General features: G+C 28.8%; 1 protein-coding gene across 1 annotated transcript; it reads right to left on the bottom strand.

The window, feature by feature from the left end:
- Positions 1-333: 333 nt before the first annotated feature.
- LOC147072867 (lachesin-like) lies at positions 334-22,780 on the bottom strand. The gene is made up of 6 exons (XM_085945742.1): positions 22,774-22,780; positions 22,371-22,525; positions 21,375-21,515; positions 20,286-20,379; positions 4,272-4,465; positions 334-477 (listed from the first exon to the last, which is right to left on the bottom strand). Exons 1-6 carry the CDS (start codon positions 22,778-22,780, stop codon positions 334-336), a joined length of 735 nt encoding a protein of 244 aa, XP_085801868.1.
- Positions 22,781-23,844: the final 1,064 nt, after the last annotated feature.

Below are 23,844 nucleotides of genomic sequence, written 5' to 3'. Positions count from 1 at the left end.
GACAATATATAAAATGTAATATTTAATATATTTATATATAATATATAAATTTATACCTATATTATTATGTTTATAATGAAAAATAAGTCAGTTAAAAAATTACAAATTCCATACGGTCGCTATGAAAATAACAATATTTTATAAATACAAATTTATGAAATGTAACCGTAAACCTTTTTAACACTTGCATAATGTGATAGTACATTTGTGATGATGTAATAGCTGCTTCTACATAATAATATGTCTTTGTAATAAATTATTGATATATCACGTCTTGTACTATGTATTTTAAGCCTTAGGGCTTTTAACTGTTGAAATATCTTAAATAAGTAGTCATAATAATTGTTTATATTGTAAATGTAGATGCTTACCATTTAGTACATGAAGCAGCATACTCGCTGGATCAAGGTTTGAAGGACTACAAGAATAGTTACCGGAGTCATCTTTCCTTGTATTGTATATTACAAGGGTGCCAACCTGAAAATATTGTAATAGATAAAAAAACGTGGATGAATAGTTTCATTACATCTATTTAAGACGTAAATTCCGACGATAGCTTCTGTTCGACAAATATACCAAAAATTGTAATCAGTATGCAATAGGAAAATGGAGATAAGTCTAAAATAACTGCTTTACTGGCAAACTAAAGGTATACAGAAATTTATTTAATTTTGTAAAGTTCTCTTATCATTTCAGTGTGGAATTTAGTACTTAAGTGAGAGGCGTTGATTTTTTTGTCATTTAAAATTTTTCCTCTAACTTAGGACCTGTACCTTTTGCAGACACAATATAATATATCATTTATTGTTAATGGTGACCTCGTTACCAATAGTGATTTTTGATACAAATAGTTTTTTTCTGAAAAGAAAATTCAAACAACTTTTAGTGCTCAAGGTCATACAATCCTTTCTTACATTTCGGTTTCTTTTCCATTTTTAATATTATTAATTTTGCATTTTTCACTTCATTGACCGTTTCTTTTTTTTTTTTAATTACACACTAATATGGTTCGTCATTTCATTTAGATTTTACTCGTACATAATATATAAGCAATGCAAGGAAGATAATACAAAAATGTTCAATTAACATTGAATTTGTTACTGTTTACTAAAAAGTTTAATAATTTCAAGAATACTATTAAGAAAATCGTTATTTTATCCACATTTATCCAAAACCCACTCGAAAGACTGGATTTCTATTGTCCATCAAGATTTACGCGAAACCAAACTTTGTACCATGTCAGTCGTTGTGTTTCTAATTATGCGCAAAACTCTTTTATTAGGCGATATTGTTTAAACTACAATTTGTATTTTTCCACCGTTGATCCTTTGAATAATTCACCTCTTTCGTTTAAACGCGCTATCTCCAACATTTTGTATAATGGATATTAATCGAGTTTTAAACGTAAGTATGTTTTTTTTCCTTTCTTATTATTGTCTTTTTTGTTCTATATATTAATTCTACATAATATAAGTTCACTTATATTATGTATAAATTTCAATAATTCTTAATACACATATTTAATATAATATACTTATATATTTAAAAAATGTTCCTTTTTTGTTTGTAACTATTCAATATTTTTCCTTATTTTTCATATGTAATTTCTTTATATTTATGTACTATTCTTACTTTCTTATTTTCTATCGTGTTAAGTTTAATTATAATATAATTTATATATGGAAACTTTGCTGGTTGCAACATCTTTTCACTAATCTATTTTTATACATATTTGTAATTAATGTAACTGTTTGTTAACCTTAATAAATAAAAAATAATAAAACTCAAAATATCTTCCCAAATATAACAATAAATGGTGATAAGGCTTAAATTAACAAACACCTTCTTTCAACACCATTATATAATTGTAACCGGCGTAAAAATAAGTACAATTAATATAAAAGAATAATTACAAACAACAATATTCAAGAGAGGTTTTGTTATTTTAAATTATAAAATAATGAGGTTTGTTCCATACCTACACAGCACAATGTATACATTTTAGGCTGTAGGTAACCCAATAACATAAAGGTAGGTTCATAACATAACTATTTGACTCTGGAGATATTCGCAGGTACTTGTAATTATTTTCAAGATCCTTGTTTAAATGGCGGGATTTGTAGGATGTCGCTGGTAATTTGTTCAAAGCAAGTAGGGTTTAACCCTTAGCTAGCGCCGTACTTAATGGAACACTTCTCTATCTTGCTCTATGAATTTATCGTTCCGGTTAAGGAAGTTATGAAGCAAAGATGAGAGAATTTCGCGAAAGTTTGACTGACTTAGTCTGGAAAGTATATTATTTTGATTAAAACCGCAACTCACAGCTGTAAGCATATAAGAAAAACTGTATAGACAGTGAGTAAACTTTATACATGAGTTGTATGGAATCAAACTTAGAAATAACCATACTTTAGTACGTTTTGTAATATTCATTATTTTTTGAAATATACATAAAAATATATTATATATTATTTAATATTATATAGCGGTGTCGGTTTATACCAAACTGTACGAGTATAATACAACAAGCTAGATATCGTAAACTGTATAAAGATACAAAGACGAATCGAAGCTCTTAACCACGACAAAGCCAGACGGACAATAGCGTATTGAGCGACTACGACTGAAGTGGCTAGACGGATTAGAAAAATACCTCTAGACCAGAGGTCTGCAAAGTTTTTGCTCACGTACACCCGTTGACAGATAATATAATAAAGAACGCTTATGTAATATACCTACACTTTTTATATTATAATAATCATTTACCCATATAATACATTCAATATAAAGAGTTATCCAACTCGCAGTATGAATATCACAGTCCTGTAATTTGTTACTTGTTAAATATTTTGCGCGTATTTTTCAACATATTATTATTAGTTGAAAATGTACAATTTAATACAAATAATACTCCACTGCAACCTACAAAAAAATTATAGTGAAAAAAATAAGGTCAGTATTTGATATAAATTATCACACAACCGAAGGCTGTATTTTGTTGCGAGCTGATTAGAAAAATTGAAAAAACTGCTAGTGTTTTGGATTGCTGATACCCGTTCATGTTTTTTCAGCCAGCTTAGGTAAAAATGTTGCTGCTATATCTAAAAGTGTGGCCAAAGAACCAGACATGTCGATTTCATGAGGATCGCAGAAACCTGGCTTCTCACCCGGATCTTTGTGGAGAATTTTTATAAAGACCTTTACCTACACAGGTATAAGATCCAGCTCATGCAAGAACTAAAACCAACTGACTACAGCCAGCATCGCAGATTCGCCGGACGGGTAATGAAGGAAAAACTAACCAACGATTATTTTTCAAGTAGAATTAACTTAACTGATTAAGCAAATTTTCACCTCAATGAGTACGTTAATAGTCAAAAAAGTTATATTTGTGGCAACAAATAGCTACACGTGATTTAAGAGAGGCCAATATACACTGTGAAAGTTACTACTTGGTGAGGTTTTTTGGATGGAGGCGTCATCGGGCTGCACTTATTTGAAAATGATGAAAAAGCGACCGTTTAGTGCAATGGCGTTGGCTATAGACAATTTAATGATAATTGACTTATTTTGGCTGGAATTAGAAGATTTTGATTTAAAAATCATTTGGTTCTAACAAGATTGGGCCACATGATATACAAACTCATGATATATTCCACCCAAGTGATGATGAGTATAGGTGGACGTTGTTTTATAAATTCTTAAAATAGGGTCTGCTAAACTTATCCGGTGTACTTCCTTGTACCTATCTAATTTATATTTTTTGTATGTACACATTTCTACTGTTTAATAACTTACTATCTATCTCTTTTTTATGTAATACGGTTTTATATTTCTTTGTTTCTAAATGTCATGGTGTGAACGTCTTAAACTTATAATTTGTAATGTCCACAATATGTTAAAAATAAATAAATTTAATTAAATTGAAACACTGGCTTTATTGCGGTTAAAAATAAATTCGTAAGAGAACTTGGATAACACTTTATTATTATTTATAGTACGAGTACCTTAATATAATTGCAATTTAATTAAAATTTAATATTAAATGTTTTAACAGCTTAACAATGATATTATATTATCATACTGAATTTATCACAGATTTTTTTTTAGATAATATTTTCTGAATGAAATGTTACAACGGAGAATAACAAAAAAAAAAATTTAAACAGTTAAATTCACCAAAGTCTTTGAATTTAAAATAATATTATTGTTAGTAAAGATAGACTATATTGAACATAAATATTTAATAAAATATATGACTATAATCTTACCGTCGTATCAGCACCTATCCGTTCCATACGGATATCTATGAGTGTGCGATCATAGTTGAGCACTCTTTCGCTGTCTCTGTACCAGAAAATGTAGGCAGGTTCTTCGAGAGAGCGAGTAATCACGCATCTCAGGCTGACTGTACTTCCCGCCTTTACGTAGATCTCTGAATCACCTACGATTTCTATCTTTGGAACTGAAAAAAATAAAACAGAAAATATTCAATTAAATAATCTATATTTTTATAATAAAGTTGAACTGTTTTTATGTAATTATCAAATGTTTGCCCTTTGATCACCGTTATGACTATTCATATAACACTGACTGTTTATATCGTTATACATCTACGAAAAACATATCGACTAATATGGATGAAAACTAAAACATAATATATTGTGCTTTTAAAATAACTAATATTTTTATTCATTATTTCATTATTAATGCTTTAATTTTGTTTCATTATTAATGTAACATTCTAATTATTGAACATACATAATTTTGAAAACACTTCTGAGAAAATAAATTATAACCAATACAAAAAATCTTTTTGAAAAAAAGTGGGACACTCTGCAGGATCGAACCCGAGTCTCTCGGGTTTCGCGACCACACACATATACCACTATGCTAATGGTACCATACTTAATTACGACAAATTTTAACTAATACTCTCTTAAGCGTTTTCTAAATTGAGCTAATATTGGCTATCGGATTTTGTAATTTAAATCAAAGTGGGTATTACTTTAATTACTAATCGATGTCACGGATCACTCCAATATGTTGTTTTTTAGAAAATTTATAAAACGTTTCAGAAAGATTCGAAGCATTAATTACTACAATATTAGTAGACGTTACAAGTGGAGATAAAAAAAATAATGAACTTGCAATAACTGTTGGTTAAGGTTAAGTAATTAGATTGTAGCAGTGAAGTGTTGAGATGATGTACAAAAAAAGTCACGAATCAATATATTCCATTGTCATATGCGCGGTTTTTTTAATATGTTCAGTCATAAGATGATCAATAATTATATGCCTCTACAGAGTAGTGTATCTATCAACATTTTTTATTTTCACAAGAAATATAATATGTTAGCCACTTGCTCAATCTATTAGGTCCATACTATTGGTTGAAATGCACATTGAAAAAAACAATAATTAATTTTTTTGCTAGACCTGAGATACTGCTCGGCCATTGTGCGCGTGTTTACCCGGAATTAATATTACAATTTAATCACTATTAGGTAAAATGATCAGATAAAAGCGGAATATTTGTAGGGTGAGATGTAAGTTGAGTGGTGTATACCTTTTTCCAGCCGTTGTCTATTTTATTTATTTAAAAATAAAAAATAAATCACCCTATTTAGTCATTTTGTCATCTGTCTACTTTTGTCCGTATTTCATGTAGGAAAAGTCGAGGGGTATATTAGATTATCACTGAATAAAAAGCACGAATATCCAAATTTTCAATATAATGATTTAATATAGAGATTAAACAAGTTAACCCGTTAACTCACGAAAAAACTATGATTTTACTTGGTAAATTTAATACGAATCGATTCCGGCATTGTCTGGCATAAGCGGAGAAACCATATTTTCAACCCTGCTATTTTTATAACAACGCATTTATTAGCTCGTATTCTTGTTTGTCCGGTGGTTGTTTGTCCAGTACAAATCTTGCAATCGATTTTTAACTAACTTCCCAACTAGTTAGACTTTTAGAATATATCAGAACACGATGCCAATACATTCTTTTATTACTTTCAGCCATCTTTAAGCAGAATTGAATTCATTTACAGTTAATTCTGTTTTGTATGGAAAGTTATTTCAGAAAAATCCGTAAAAAGTAAAATACTATTATTAGTTGCTAAGGAGGTGGTCCTAGCAACTTAATTATTAATATATACGTGCGTTACTATGGAAATCAAAATGAAATGTCAAAATGACATTATTTCAGTATTCTATATTTGTTTGTTTGTTTTTTATTTACTTCATGTGAAGGACAAGTTTGAGCATATTGAGCATATTGAGCATAATAATTCAACAGAAAATTTAAAAACGTTGCATATAAAAACTTGTTTTTATCTTGTAATTATTATTATTAAATTTTTATTTACATATACATGATACAATGCGTCCTTATACTACGTTAAATTTTTCACAATATCTTCAAAAACGCTTCAAAATTTATTCACAGAAACCAATTATTTAAAGTGATATATAAATAGATGTTGACACGTCTAATTTTATTTTTCATGAATGTCGTACAGGGAGTGGATATATTAGCTAATAATATAAGTATCTACATTGTTTTAGTTTGAAAATAAAGTCGATATAATAATAAAACTAAAGTTAAAACTAACTGGTTACGCCTGGTGTACAAACACGTAATTTTCCAACAAATATTAAACACTGATAATTAATTTTTATTGTTAGAGGCCTCACATCTTCATGGTGTTAAAATTATGGAATAATTATAACCCCTTATCACAATTCTAGACTTAGTACATTATTGTTCACCCAATAAAGTGAATTGTAGAATACAAGATACGAGTACCACATATTTTGTAATATATTTTCAGTTTAACGGCCCACATGCTTAGCGTACTCATGTACCTTACCGATTTTTTTTAAAACGGTACATGTTCAAATACGCGCGTTAACATAATCTTACTCCCTATTTCATTTATCGTTTATCAATTTATGGCTACTGGCGTATGTTGTAGCTTAGCCACTGGGAAATGCCAATAGAAATGGCATATTTCAAAGAAATACTACCTTATTCTTAGGTCAATAATTTTTATAAAGCAAACATAATTCGTAGTATCACATTTGAATATTCAAAGACATATTTTATAATCAATAGCTTTAAAATTATCTTTAAATGTGTAAATCTTGCCCATTTTTTGAATAATAAAATGCCTAATTCTTGTCAAATTTGGGATCACAGAGATTATCAAAATATTTTTTTATTGTAAATATTTCACTATAATATTGTCGACATAAATTTTACTAATAGTTTTATAAATGCTTTTAAAAATTAATAAATATAAAAAATCTTAACACCACTTCACATGGACGTACTGAAATATGACTATATACTAAAACATTAGAGCGAGAGGTTTAAAAGAATACTATTTTATGTGATAAAAATACTTTATGAAGTCATCAAATGTTTAAAATAAATATAATGGATAATTAGCCTTCAAAATTATGTAAATAGATTATCTACAACGTTTAAGGAATGTCCAGGATAATGCTTTTAAAATAGCATAAAAGCTCAATTTTGACGTACGCTGAACATGTCTCCCCTTAACAGTACGATATCCACCGTATTACACAAAACAAATAAAATAACAGAAAATACATACGGAGTATTGTAAAAAGTGTATCCAATCAAAATTCGCTAGTTAAACAGCAGAGCAAGTTGAAGATGGGGAAATTCATTTCATGAAAATGTATTTACCGTTCACGAGTAAAATGAGTTTTTCCACGAGGTAATTTTTCTTTGAGACATTGAGTAACGTCTTATGCACGGATGATACAATTGTAGACGTTGGTGTACTAACAATACTTTTTGTTTGAATTCATCTGCATTGTTTGGTGGTTTTTATATTAATAAATATTAATTATTTTAATTATTTAAAACTTACAGGAAATGTAGGTCTTGTTTCTATTCGATTAGAGTTATATAATATATACTATTTTAAGTTAATATGCAACTGAGTTTTATAGTATGCAATAATGAACAATTTGAGAATTTTTAGGAAAATAAGCCCATTATACCAATATGATTACAATTACTAAAGTATTATTCCAATATAAGTATAGTGTGGGAAAGTTTGTGTTTCATAAAGACATAATGTATATATTGATGAATCTTGGAACAAAATTGTAGGTAAGAGGGTTTCAAATACATAGCTCAATACTTTAGTTCAAGATGTAAGCATAAATTATAATTTTGATTTTATACCTTGATTTTTGACAAAAATGCATTTTTTATCTAGTCGAAGAGAATTTTGCACATCACAAGGAAATTTTACAGTATATCAAAATATGAACCCAAATAATCCCGTATATGATTGAATAATTATTATTTCATGCCAGAAAGGATTATTCAATTTCATGACTCATCGAATAAATCGTTTCACTTATTTTATCCCAAATTATAAAGAAAAGACATTTATTTTATACGTTGAATATTGAAATGTTTTTCTATAAAATATCTTACTTCTTTTACTTTGATAATTCGTAAAACAATATGTGTAGTTTCCAAACGCAAGATTTAAAAGCCTGGGACCCACGACACTATCAGCCAATGCATCGGTCGCTTGGTCATTGTGGCCCTATAGAATTAGGATACCGAATTCTTTCACGCCCTCATAGTCTAGTGCGTAAGATGCTGGTTTTTCGTCCAGGGGCTCCGGATTCGATTTCCAATGAGGTCACAATACGTATGTAATTCCCTAAAAACCTATTATTTTTTTACTTCTACTATTGCAACTTTTTCACTATTTGTGCAGTATTCAAAATTTTAATATTTATTTTATTCATACAAATCGTCGAGTGTAAGCTCTTTCTACTGACATATCAACCCATAACATGTATTACCTAGTTATACTATCTCACGCATAGTGAAAATTCAATAAAAACAATATAGTGATAGTTATTACCATGCAAAAGGACGTCGCAACTAAATTTTAAGCAAATTGTTCTTTTTTTAAATTTGCACAGGAATCTTATGTGAATCTGGGCCGCCTCACAAAAAGGATTATTAACAGATTTATTTTATATAAGAATTCAATGTTCACTTGCTCAACCTATTTGGTCTATACGCTGGATCCTGATATTATATTGAAAAATAATTTCTGAATTTTTGCCAGACACAGCATTTAAACCCGGGACCCACGTCATTATAAGCCTTACGTTTAGCCTCTCAAGCATCGTGGACGTCATAAGTAAAGTTAATGAAATTATTAATATTTTTATCTTGAGTTAAATTACATAACATAAATTATAATGGTCGTTATAAAAAATTAAGAAAACAAATATTATAATATAGCAAAGCTGTTATAGGTACTTTTATTAGAAATGTATATATAAATCCATTATTAACTATTAAATAAGTTTTTGAACATATCAATAATGCAACGAAGGGAGTATCTACACTTATGTTTAGGATTATTTACTTTATATTTACAAATTAATGAATATTTACTTGTAATAGTACAAAAAATAAAACCATGAATAAACCCTGTAAAAGTATCTTTCGAAGAAATATTTTTATAGCAGAAACGCACTAAAGAGATTGCTAAAAATATTTTATAAAAATAGAGTATAAAAAATGCTTCGGCTGGTAGGTACGCAACAGCTATTTCTGTCACCATTATTTTTGTAAAGAAAACTGAAAAGTGACTAAATAATGTAAAAGCTTTGTTATATTTTTAGCAGATGGTGTTTGTTAATAATATCGTTTTCGCACTTATCCAATACCAAACCGTATAACATCCCTTTGAAGGTTTTTTTAATTGGAAAGCTAAAATATGTTTTTTTATAAAGTATTTCAAAATAGCATTTGCCTACGATATAAAAATATTATATTTGGGTCAGTTTAAGTTTTGATATGGATAAATGCTACTATTTTAATTTATAGCTGGTATCATGACAACATACTTATAGGTTTCTTACACCATACCATGTATCCACGTTCTTACAATTCAATTAAGGATATTAATAGGTATTTAATATTGAATTTATTACTTTGAAATATAAGTTTAGAAGATAGTACATTAATATGTGTGTCTACAGTGTGTCTAAAATTAAATGAGCTATGCATCGATATTATACTTACATTTTTGAGTATATCAGTGGCGAGAGGTAAAGATACGATGTTAAGATTTTACATAAATAGTGAACATTACACCCACGATGGCCACGCGGCTTGAGTGTCGGCCTATTGCATCGCGGGTCCCAGGTTCGAATCCTGGGTCTGGCAAGTATACATATTGTTTTTTGATTTGTGTATGAGTCAGAGTATGGACCTAATAGGTTGAGCAATTGGCTGCCATCCATTTCTCGTAAAAACAGTCTGTTAATGCAAACATCCACCCTGTGGAAGCCCATAATATGATCTTATTAGAATCGGACATGGTCGAAAAAAAAACTTTGTCAGTAATACTTATTTGTTTTCATTGAACTAGGAATACAATTAGCAGATGATGCTGGTAAGTTTTTAAAATTCAATTAAACCCTGCGTAAACTAAGCCATAATCGATAAAAAATATTTTTCTATCTATAAAATATCCAAGATTATGTATGACTTAATACGATAATAATAATATATAGTGTTATTATGTATGATATAATAACACTGTCTATGTATACATTCTAGTCTTAGTTAAATGAAAACAAATACGATCGACTGACAATGTTTAGTGTGCACTATTTATGTCGTATCTTAACAGTCTACCTCCACCCTTCCCTACTAGAGTATATTAATAACGAAAACCTATCCTTAACTAAAGAAATACTGGTTCAAAACAGCTAATATTATAATATTAAATACATAAACCACACCATAGAATATTAATAATACGTATGTTGAACAAATTTTCTGATTGTTCTTTAATTTATACATAAAACATAGATAATTATATTTTATTTTGAACCATTTCCAATATTTACTGATATCGTGAATAATTTTCCAAATTAATAACTAAAAATATAAATGATAGGCTTTAGCCTTACGGGTTATGGAACAATTATTATTTTATATTTTTCAAAAATATTTAATCAAACGTTGGACGAAAATAAATATGTCAGAATAGTAATCGATTAGTAAATGTTTTACATTATTTTTAATTATTGGCAGTGGCACCTGTGAATAAGAACTAAAACTGTTTTATTTTAACACCATGTCCACTGTAACTGCCGTGTTTAAATAAAATTGCATGCATTATGCAATGCATTAATTGCATTTTTGACAAATGAATAAATGCGTAAAGTATAAACTAATAAGATTTAAGACGTGTTTAACAGAATCAAACTGATATGGAAACTTCTCAAATTAGTATTATAATAAACATAAAATCATAACTATTTAGAATATTTTGATAAAAAATCACAAAAATTGCAAATATTATTATATCAAAATAGTGAAACAGATAAATTTGTAGAATATCTCATAACATAAACTCAATCGTAGGTACTAATAGAACTTTTGGAAATGCCTTCAAATGTGCAAACACTAATATTTTGTATTACTAATTATTATTCTTAAACCCTTTAGGTATAATCCGAATTGTTTGTGAAAGTATTTTTTTTCATTAGATGTCAGCGTTTGTAAACAGTTATTATTAACAACAGTTATTAACTGTTAAAAATAAATATGTCCTCATTATTGTTATTAGTTTTTTCCATGAATTATTTAGCCAAGGCAATACTGAAAATATTTTTCATACCATTTTTTCTGAGACCAAAGTGAAATCCTAGGCGCTATAATAATTTACACGTCTTACACGAAAGGTTTCACGTTGGTGGTCTACGCCAAAGCTAATTCTACGCCTCTACGGAGCTACGCCGTAGCAGCAGGTATGGGAAAACTATAAAAAGCAGGCTGCGTTTAGTAAAATAGGAAATAAGAGTCGCGATTTACTCCCGATGGGCGTCGCCTGCGCCGCTACACTTTCATTTATGGTGGTTGTAAACTTACCCCTGGCGTTATATGAGGGGTGGAAAATGAACGGGGAGAGAGGCCGAAGTCACGGGCGTATAAGTCCCGGGGCTGGAACGCCCCTAGGCATGGGTGGGTACGGTAAAATACTGTTATTTTGTCAGAATTTCGTAGCTTCGGTGTATTAAAATCTATGAACCGACCTAATATTTTACGCCATTATTATATACATTTTTTTACCCTTGCTGAACGGTGGATTTAGGTGTTAGAGTAAATTGAGGCATGATTTTACTTAAAAATATATTTCCATTGGGCGCTTAGTGTATTGACTACATTCTTTACGTTAAATACTTTGCATTTGCATGTTTTTGTCACTTTCAGCAATATAAAAATAAATAATGTAAATTACCATTTTCTATCCTAAATGCAGTATATAAAAAATAACCTTTTCTCTGAGAAATGTTTATTAAAATTTTGCTTAATAATCAAACAAACACATATTGGAATAAACTTGTTGTTTTTATCTCTATTTTTATAATTTTTAACGTTGTAATAGTCAATATAATATGTGAAACTCTAAATGCGGACTTTGAGTCATTGCTATAATCTACTTATCTTCACTTTAACTATGCTCTTTTGGATACTCAGACTTTAATACCTTATCATCAAAGCTCCGCAAACCGAATTGTTGACAATTAAGTAACCCTCAAAAGGTTATTTATTGTTTAAAAATACTCTCATAAAAGTTTTAAAATTATTATGTCAAATTGTGAAAATGGGTAGGTTTTGAAAATGAAAAATATGGTTGTTTTGAAAGTAAATTTAGTATTCTAGGTACAATATTGTTTCCTTAAAATGGTCGTAATTGAATGAAAATTGATAACAACCATTTTTGATTCTGAACCTTCTGAATTTTAATTTTATAAAAGTAAAAATGATCGTTTGGTTGATTTAGACTAAATTCCTCAATCATTGTACTTATTTATCAATTAGATAAGTTTCATGACATATTTATACGCGTAAAATACATAAAACTCGTAGTAAAAATATATATTATGTTTTATGTTTTGATTCTTCAAATGTGTGATTGATTGATTTCCGTTTTGTTATTGTTGATTTTCCAATATACATGTAAACTTTGAGCGATGTACATGGTTGGATGGCTTATAATAAAATCAATACACAATATCGACAATAAGTGTGTATACTAAGTTTAGTGTTCTCGAAAATGTTTAAATTTGGTCAAAGATTCAATATCATAAATAAAACCGCACTTGGCTGTGAACATGGAGGATGCTGCTTTGAGGCTTACTTTCAGTACACACGAAATCAATCTATCTTTATTTATCTACAACATGAGGGACATGTACTCTATCAACAATGCTTCGTTTATAATAGACACAATAGAATTAGATCACACATAAACGCGAAAACAATCTCTCTGTTATCATAACCGTCTATACTTATCTTATAAATACAATAACATAGCATAGATCCACCTAAACTAAGCATGAATAGATGTCAGAAAATCCTTAGGAAGAGGGTACGAATTCTAGATGCCAATGATATTCTTAGAAATTGATTTCCATAATAATTAATAAAAATTGGGTCGGTATATCTATAGTAGATTTAGTCAGTCAATCATCATTATATTTTCAAAGAATTTAAATGCTTGAAAGCTCTGCAATCGAATCTATGAGTTGAAAATATTGTGTTTTTAAATTTCAATATTATAATAAATATTTTTGTGCATTGATAAGTTAATAATTTAACTCTACTGGCTAACTATGTAATACATTATAACCTTTTGAATGAGTAGTTTGTACATTTTATACTGTTAAATTGGAATACTGCGATTGATTTAAGTAATAAGAAATGAATAGAATGTTGACTATAATGTAACATCAGCTCTTTAATTCATTTAACAAATATACCCAATATTCTCGATGTATTTTATAATTTCTATTACACTATTGAACGACGTTGACTTAAAGTTCTACAATTTTTTTCGACCATGTCCGATCCTAATAAGATCATAATATGGGCCTCCACAGCATGGGGGTTTGATTTTGTCTTTACGAAAAATGGATGTCAGCCACTTTCTCAACCTATTAGTTCCATACTTTTGACTAATACACAATTTGAGAAATAAAAATATGTGTACTTGCCAGACCCAGGATTCAAACCTGGGACCCGCGACGCTATAGTCCAATATTCAATCCGCGCGGCACTATATTTAATTCAAATTTATTATTTTGTCTGACGCTTTTATTTCTGGTTAAGTAGTAAAATCTACTACGTTATAACAGAATACTTAAATATACCACCATCTTTCAATGCATCACAGTATAAAATGTTATTTTTTTCTATTGTTATTAATTAAATTTTGTAATAAACACTAAAAACATTCTGGAGTCACTGTTAAATATACAAAAAATACACAAAATTTTCTAAATATAGTCAAAATATATATAAATGATAGATTTTTTTTTTAAATAAATTGAGCTTTATTATTGAATTAAAGTTTTGATCACAATTAAAAACATTCATGCGGCATCCCAAGAAATATCAACTTATGCATATTATCATTGAAAGGAAGATCTCTGGTAAACGAGACATTGGTAGAAGAAGAACATCCTGACTCAAGAACTTCAGAGAATAATTTTAAATCAGTACTATATCCCTATTTAAAGCAGCGATGGATAAGAATAAAATGGCTGATATTATCACCGACGTTCTGTTATGCACAAAATCAATAAGTAGATAAGAGATTCAAATTAGAGAAACCGCAACTTTCTCTGATAACAATAGCATCCTCTGATATCAATAATATTGTCAATTTAAATATTGATTCATTCTAATTAATTCCAGAAAACTACAAAACAATAAAATATATTATTTGTGTTTGATAATTAGAAACTTCTAGAACATTATTCTTTTTCATATATGAACAATTGCACACGTTATGAAATTGTTAGTTCTCTATCGACCATTGTCTCTCTAGTATGTAAGTTGGCTTTCTGTCAATTGTAATAAATCTGTATTACTATAATTTATCTCCGTTTAATAAATCAAACATCTATCAAAAGTTCTTCTATTTTAATTTGATATCTCCTGTGAACATTTCCGCCCTCTTTCGCTATTTCTGACAAAACAAAAGAGACTTTAACAGAGTTCTATTTTCATAGTCCTCTGTATAATAATAATAAAATAGCAAATAATACCTTACAAGTATAAAGACTATTTAAATTTCGTAAATTACGAAACCTAAAAGTACTAGTGAAAGTGATTAACTATCTTACTTAAACCACTCCACTTTTTGGGGACGTAACAGTTCGATAAAGGATATGGGATGAAAAAAAGATGTATATAGATGATTGAAATAGTTTATTTAAACCGGCTTATGATACAATAATAAAATTTTACTCTACAATAAATTATTTTACAATTCCATTACAGTTCCGCAATAACTGTTACAACTGATATGAATGAGCAACAATATGTCTTTGTCAATGCATCGATTTGTCAAAGTGTGACTCACATGTCAAGGGTTGGCTGCGTCTGTCATTTAATTTATTGCGTAGAAGTTATAGTACTTTTTATGGAGCTTTTCAAAACTTAACGGGTGTCGGGAGAATATATTAGCCAAATAACATTAGTTTTACGTCGCTCGGTGGGTGAGTGGGTTAGAATGTTTTATGAGCAATAGCCGACGTCTATTGCAGCTAAATAACAAAACACTGTGAAACTAGGTCTACAATCCTGTCTCACTAAACTTGAGGGAAGTTATTACATATTTTTTATGAAAATACTTCTTATTTGTGTGATGGGTCAAGGAAATTTACTTATATTATAAATATTTCAAATATATTGGATTATGTTAATTATAAAATTTAATAACGTTATTTAAATAGATTTGTTAAATGATATTGTTCTATTTATTTTAGCTGTACAATTATTAGTACAGATTAGTTGAAGTAACCGGCTTTGCTCGAGGTTGTTTTATTGATTGATATACATTTATCTTACATAACCAAATAATACAAAATACATTCTTCAATATTAAAATATTTGTATCTATGCATACAACATGAAAACAATTCTGACACCCAAGTAAAACAAAGAAAATTAAAATCGAATCCGAAATACGAGTATGCATACTTTATCTGTCGTGAAAATTCAAATTTGGAATTTGCAGGAAAGGGAATTTTAACAAACGATATTTGTATTTTTTATATTATGTAGATGTCAGTTGAGAGCACGTAGCAAAAGGTAATCAAACAAGTAAATTTAGATTTTTATGTTTTATAATCTCCTATATATTATTATTCTAAGAGATTTTGGAAAATACGTCAACTTTTTTATTTAAACACCGTTTTGTTGATTATTAAAGGAATTCACTTCAATTTTTAAAGTCCCGAATCTACTTCCATTTGAATCGGGCACACATTTGATATAACTCGACACAATCACAGATAATATCGTTTTTAAATCGCGTTTTACATCCGTCACCATACATTTTTGCATCTTGCTAGCCATCTACGGCAAATTGATTATATTGTCACTTAATACTTTTTATATAATCGATATTTCACAAATCAGAATTAATATTCCACCAAACTATTCAAATCTGTAAGTAGCACATTGGCGTGCTACAAGAAATAAATACATCTTTCCTCACTAATTACTACGAAAATATAATCTAAAACCATGTCACTGCTTTTTATCTGTCAAACTTATAGACCAATGATTGTCATTTGTTTTCTTTCGCAAAAAAATTTCATTTGACGTGTCAGAATTCAAATTTAGAATTCGCAAAATTAATCGAAAAAATGTGACATTTCTATTAGCATGTTAAATAATCAATATCAATCAAGATGAGTTTTCTATTAATTAATAACAAATTTGATTTTTTTTTTTAAATACTTCTTTGTGGCTGTTTACGCACTATTTTTTATTGAATAATTACCTAGGCTACTAATTTCTATAGATATAGTCATATTAAGTTGCCATTGCAAACAATGAAATAAATTAATACGAATTGTTATAGTTGACAAAATTTGTGATATTGTATAATATCTACCTATTTTTATCATCCTTATAATCATCAATCTGGACCTATCCACTGTTGGATGAAAGCCTCCTCAGCCTTATTCTACTCCTTACTTACACATGAAAATCAGTGATATTATACTATCTATATTTATAATGCCATTTTTATCGCGTGCCTTAATAAATCCGCTGCTGGATGACGGCCTCTCTACATTGATTGTATTCTTGATAGTCTTGAATTTCACCATCATCATCAATCCACTGCTGGACGAAGGGTTCCGCAACGTGATTCTACGACTATCGGTTTAACAAATTTGTGATATTATACCTATTTCTATCATCCTTATCATCATCGACCTGAACCAATCCACTGCTGGATAAAGGCCTCCCATAGCCCGATTATACTCCTTTCTGTCATATGAATTGCTGTATTTATCAAAATCGGTGATATTATATTTATCGACATATTCATATCGTCACCATCATCAACCACAATCAATCCACTGCTGGATGAAGGGTTCCGCTACCTGATTCTACTACTATAGGTTTAACGAATTTGTGATATTATACCTATTTCTATCATCCTTATCATCATCGACCTGAACCAATCCACTGCTGGATAAAGGCCTCCCTAGCCTGATTCTACTCCTTTATGTCATTTGAATTGCTGTATGTATCAAAATTGGTGATATTATATCTATTTATATTGCCATTAGCATCATGAGCCTGAATCAATCCACTGATGGATGAAAGCCTTTCTAATTTGTTTGTATTTCTGTCGTTCATATGAATTACTATATTTATCAAAATTGCTGATATTATATTTACCCATTCATAATATCGTCATTATGATCATCAACCAAGATCAATCCACAGCTGGATGAAGGTTATCCCAACCTAATTCTACTCTTCTTAGTCACATAAACTGCCATATTTTTTTTAAATTTGTGATTTTATATACCTACCTATTTATATCGTCATCAACCTGTATCAATCCACTGCTGAATGAAGGCCTCTTTAAGCTGATTCCACATTTTTAGGTTTTATAAATTCCTGTTTTTATCAGAATTGGTCTATTCCTCTCAGATATAATATGTATTGCTTTATTATTTATTAACATTTGTCTCAATATGAATGTCCCGCACCGGGAAACTATATTGGCTAAGGTTAATTTTGAATTCAAAATTTGATTTGTAAATATTATTATATTTTTTACATACATTTATTTTTTATAGACAATGTAACAAAACAATGTTTAAATTTGTTTTTTATGCTGCTAACCTTTTTCTATTATGTAAATAGGAGCCGAAAGAGATTCTTATTTAGGTATAATGGGTCGCTTTTTATGATAATCACATAATATTGCTGTATATTCGAATGAATGAGATGTATAATTATTTATCATATTTAAATGCACATATCTACACATATATTGTATTAAAATTAATATGTCATTGGTAGCAATCGGCGATTGTCAGCTGTTCTGCTAGGCCCAGCAGCCTGAATTGGTGTCAGGTGATATTGTGAAGGCCTGACTCCAGAATAGACTACGCATATGACTCCAAATTTGTATTGGCAGTGACGAGATGCAAATCTTAAAACTGACAAATCAGCGAAATTTCAAAATGTCTGACGTAAATGAAAATCCATCCCGAAGGGAAGACTATGGCGCCGTTTATATTAATATACAATACCGCCAAGCCGTCTGCAAGACCTAGCGAGACAGACTGGCGAGAGCCAGCTGGCTCAGTTAGTATATATTAATAATAAAAACAAAAACGTGATGGTAATATAACAAATTTATAATTGCTGGTTACAGTCTCCCAGGATCATTTCGATACACAAAAATGATTTGATTTTTGGCTGAGCTATAAAATTAGGTGCTATTTGATAATTTTGGCCTTTAAATTTTTCAAAAAGCCTTCATCTTTGATCGCAATAGAAAAACTATGCCAAACCACGTGATTTGTATCTTAATTGTCAATTTCTCATTGACACCTAAGCGTACTAGGGATGCTTAAAGATTAGCTTTGCAGCGAATAGTTGTTACACTTGTTTTCCTATTAAGCATATTATTGGCTTATCAGGGTTTTGTTTACGTAATGTTTTGTTTACGTTTGTTGTAATACGATATTGAGTATTCTGCATTCTATGAATACAGTTTCATATATTTATCTGAAAAATAACTGTTAATATAACGTATTGATCACTGTGGAGATACGCGTATTTGGGCTTTGAATCGAAAAAAGATAATATTTAATAAATTATACTGTTAATTAATTTAAATGCATATTTTTATTTTTAAGAGATCAGTTTTTCTGTAGTTCTTGAAAAATACATCTGATAAGTAATAATTATAAATATTTGTGAGTATTTGCGTTCAATTCAGATTAACCATATTTTTTTTAATTATACCTGAATAACATAAATTTAGGGCTTCTGTATATTGACAATAGTAATTCAGACAAGATTTTTTTTAATATTTTCTAATAGGTACATAATATTTTATTTAATATTGCTTCATAGATGGAGTATGACAGATATTCTAATGTTAGAACTATGCGAAATCAATATAATTGAAAACCATTTATGTACTTAAAATTCGTTTTGAAACAACAATACTAAAATCAATACTAAGCGTAAATTGCTATATTTTTTTTATTTATAAGATGCTTAAGAATTATTTAACACCTCTAAAATACCTCACGATGGCCGCGTGGCTTAAGCGTCAGCCTATAACGTCGTGGATCCCAAGTACACAATATATTGTTTTTCAATTTGTGTATGAGTCAGAATATGGACCTTACAGGTTGAACATTAACATCGATTTCTCGTAAAAACAACAATCTGTTATTAAAAATCTCCACTCTGTGGAGGCCCATAATAATATGATCTTATTAGGATCAGATAAAGTAAGTCAGATTTGTACCGGCGGCAAAATATGAAGGAATAATAATAATATATTCAAAATAATGTCAATATTGGTATCGCTATATAAATTAGATTCTCTTACAATAATATTACTTATAGTTGTTGTGGTAATATTAATATTTTTCCATAACAGAATAGAATTGAAACTTCATAATTATATTATAATAATTTGGCAAATTATGAAAAATATCAGTGAAAATATTAAGACTCGATTTCATACAAATAATTTAGAGTATAACAAATTTTTTCATTTAAAATTTTTAAATTAAAAATAATTTTAATAATTATTGTATTGCACTATGAATAAACATTATTTTTGAAGCTATTATAAAAAGCTATTTTAAAAATAGAATAAAATAATACTCACCAACAACATTGAGTCTGATAAAGTGGCTGATCTTCGGCTCTGTGCTGACTTGACATTCGTATTGGCCAGCGTCTCTAGCTTGCACGTACTTTACCTATATAGAGAAAAAACAATAATTAGCTAGGTATAAGTTATCTTCTAATATTGATCTCACATAATAAAAATACGTAAAATTAAATTAAAACTTCTATATTAGTTAAATACAATTTTAACTAAAATTTAAAAAAATATTATAACTTGACATTTTTAAATGAGGCTAATTTAGTACTCATTTCAATAAAAATACAAACATTTTGGAAATATATTAAATGTAAATATCAATAATTGAGAACACAATAAAATTATTACTACTTATGTCATTATGCAATACTGTTAAGAAAGAAGTCAATTTATTCCTAAATAAAAGCTTTATCTTATTTTTTCCCTTCTTGATTCTTAGCTTTTTGCTGAGACTTATGTGTGTTTTTCAGGGATATGAAGATGTTAGAAGTTATACTTCTTTGGCGTAACAAAACAAAAACAAAATTTGTGATAACCTAGATTCTTCGATTAGCTCTTAATTATCTTACTAAATTACATACACAAGAAAAATGACCGCTTATTGGAACGCCGTTGGTTTATTTCTATAAAATTTAACTTATATTGCTAAATTATATAATTAGTTATCGTTGCTTTTATTTTTAAAGTAACAACTGCCACTATGACGTTTGATAGTTTGTTTACGTAAGGAATTACAAATGGCCGACAATAATAAATTCGCTGCCTAGGCAACTGAACAATTCTAAGCTAAATATAATAATATAATAATTTCGATGCCTAGGCAACGAAACAATTTTAAACAATAATATTATTCTGTATAATCGTCACGATTGGAGTATCATACTGTGGCGTAATGGTAGTGCGTTCGACTGATAACCGAACAATCGGTGGTTCGAATCCAATCGAGTGCGTTTATTTTTGTGTGAAAAAATAAATTATGTGTTACATGTCACACGCCAAAAATACACTTTGATCTGATTTTCCAAACGCGCCAAGAAGTACAACTTCAAAAATATATATTATAAACGTAAAATAGTTAATTTTTGGTACCTGCAATGTCCACGTGTCAGAATTTTCAACTAGGAAAGCTTGAAATCGTTCATCAGCGATGAACGTGTATCTGTCCACTGTCAAAATGTGAGCGTCTCGTCTTCTAATCCACGATACTGATTTGTTTCCTAGTTGTTTTACCTTTACAATAAGAAAAACACGATATTACAATAATGTCATTATATCAAAAATGTTTCAATACAACCTTCTGTTATTAAAACAGTTTATTATATTATAGCAAGTAATATGGAAAGCTTTACTGAGTCCAATAACTAAACAAACTTTTAATAATTTCAGATTAATTTGTAGGAAAATTATGTCTCGTGATTAATGATTTATATTGCACTGCAATGCTGAGATAAAACATATTATTATTAGTGATTTATATCAAGCGAAAGTTTTTTCAGTGTGACATTCAAAATAGTATAATAATCTTTAACAATACAGTTGATGGTGGTCTGACATTAGAAATATAATATTTACTAACAACATATTATTATCTAGTGCTGCCACAGCAGATTTTTTTCTTCATATTTTAGAATTTATCCTTAGTGTTCTAATAAAAAAAATGTCATACTAACTCTTTTAAAAATATTTAATTATTTAATATTAACTATATAATTCAATTACCATATTGAGTTATGATTTCACATGAGTTTAAAAATCCATAAATTATTAATGTTACACTACATACTAAGATAATAGCACAATAGAATTATAAATTTATTAAATCCAGGATTTCACCCCAAAAATCATGACAAAATAAGTTAATTGCATGTAAATATTTTAAAAATTGTCTATTATTAATTGACGGTGATATTAATATCTTTCTTTTGAAAAATGTACCTATGTATATAATAAAATATCTAAGTAGAAAAAATAATAACTAGATTTTTTGCTAGGTTGGTTAAAAAAAATTCTAGTTAATTCTTGGAGCAAAAATATGCCAAGAATTTTCAAATTTACCATAAGTATTAGGTAGGTATGTTAACAAACCTTGCATGGTAGATAAGCATGGGTCCCCAATTGTGCCGTGATGTTCGTCGTCGTGGCAGGGTCAAAATAAGGTCCCGTGTACAAACCCGCAAACCTTTTTATCGCGTGCCTTTTCTCATATTCCGGGGGCGAACCTTCAGTGGCTCTTATTAGACCTGTGAATAACAGAAACGTTTGGGTATAATATAAGAAAATGTCCATTTCCTTAAATAAAACTAAAAACATTTTGGGTTTGTTGGCAAAATTAAAATTTCTTCTTGTATAATATTATACAAATACAAATGCCAACGCTATAAAAGTAAATGTGAACTCAACTCTCATATACATAATTTTCAAATTTGTTATATAAAATAAATATTCTTATTAAAATATACGAAATAATAATAAATTACTATCATTGTACCTTGCATCAGTTGAATACTATAAAAATCAAGTATTTTAATATTGACGACTGCAATTAAGGCTATAATACAATGTAATATATGGAATACGGAAAATAACAATGTTAATCTATGTAACAGAGTGTGCTAAGCTTTTGAATGAAAATAGTCAGGGCAAATTGTAATATATCTAAAAAAAGTTTGATGCATAGCATTAGTTATTTTGAAAAAGTGGTGGTGATGTGTATAATATAGCTCCATAAAAATCTGAAATATATTAGAATTAATAATAATTAATTTAAGCGCTAGCTTAATTATTAGTATAGCCAGTGACGGGTACTCGTGGATAACCGAGGCACTAATTGATTTTGAAGTCCTTACTATAAAAAATAAATAAAAACAATTAATTATTACTAAAAACGCACCTAGTAAAAATATCAATATACCTTTTTCCTAGAATCATATCCTATGAATAAAAAATATTTATTATTGAAGATTACAGTGTTGACATTTATTAATATTAGTAGTTTATTTTATTGTTATTATATGACTAATATAATAATAGTATACATCATTTGTGAGAATACGTGTGATTTTAATTTTGTGTAGGTTAATAATTTATTGTATGACGAATTTGCACCATATCGAGGTCCCCTTTTAAATATTCTAACAAATTGATTACCTTATCTGAGTTTAAAAAAATCTACATTGTACCTAGTAATATATTTGAATATGACATTGTCTTGTAAGAATGACATACTCTACTATAATATGTGCACTATTATGTATTTTCGACTAATTATCGTTTATTTTTCTACATGAGATATTCTTCACAGGTTTATAATGATATCGTTGCCATAATATTGATAAGCGAAGAATTATAAAAAAAAATATGTTAGGTACTTTAAAGATACTAAGTATATTTCAGACAAGTATCCTAAAAGTATTTGTTATATACCTATTAATGTCCATTATAATGCACCATAATTTCACCACATTTACCATGTAATTATTTTATTACGTATTTATCACGATGATGTGAAAACACTTTTAACTCATTCTATTACTTATATGTCGTTTTTAAGCACCACTTT

This window comes from Rhyacophila brunnea, unplaced genomic scaffold (genome assembly GCF_057557595.1).
Source record: "Rhyacophila brunnea isolate RB1 unplaced genomic scaffold, BYU_Rbru_1.0 scaffold_19, whole genome shotgun sequence".
Taxonomy (NCBI): Eukaryota; Metazoa; Arthropoda; class Insecta; order Trichoptera; family Rhyacophilidae; genus Rhyacophila; species Rhyacophila brunnea.
Note: the sequence above shows the minus strand (reverse complement) of the source record. Positions and strands in the feature narration are given on the sequence as shown.

Excerpts from the sequence above, each read along its gene's own strand:
- LOC147072867 (XM_085945742.1), bottom strand. Across the intron at positions 20,380-21,374 it reads CTGACACGTGGACATTGCAG|GTAAAGTACGTGCAAGCTAG; the intron begins GTACCAAAAATT and ends TTCTCTATATAG. Across the intron at positions 478-4,271 it reads GGATAGGTGCTGATACGACG|GTTGGCACCCTTGTAATATA; the intron begins GTAAGATTATAG and ends CAATATTTTCAG.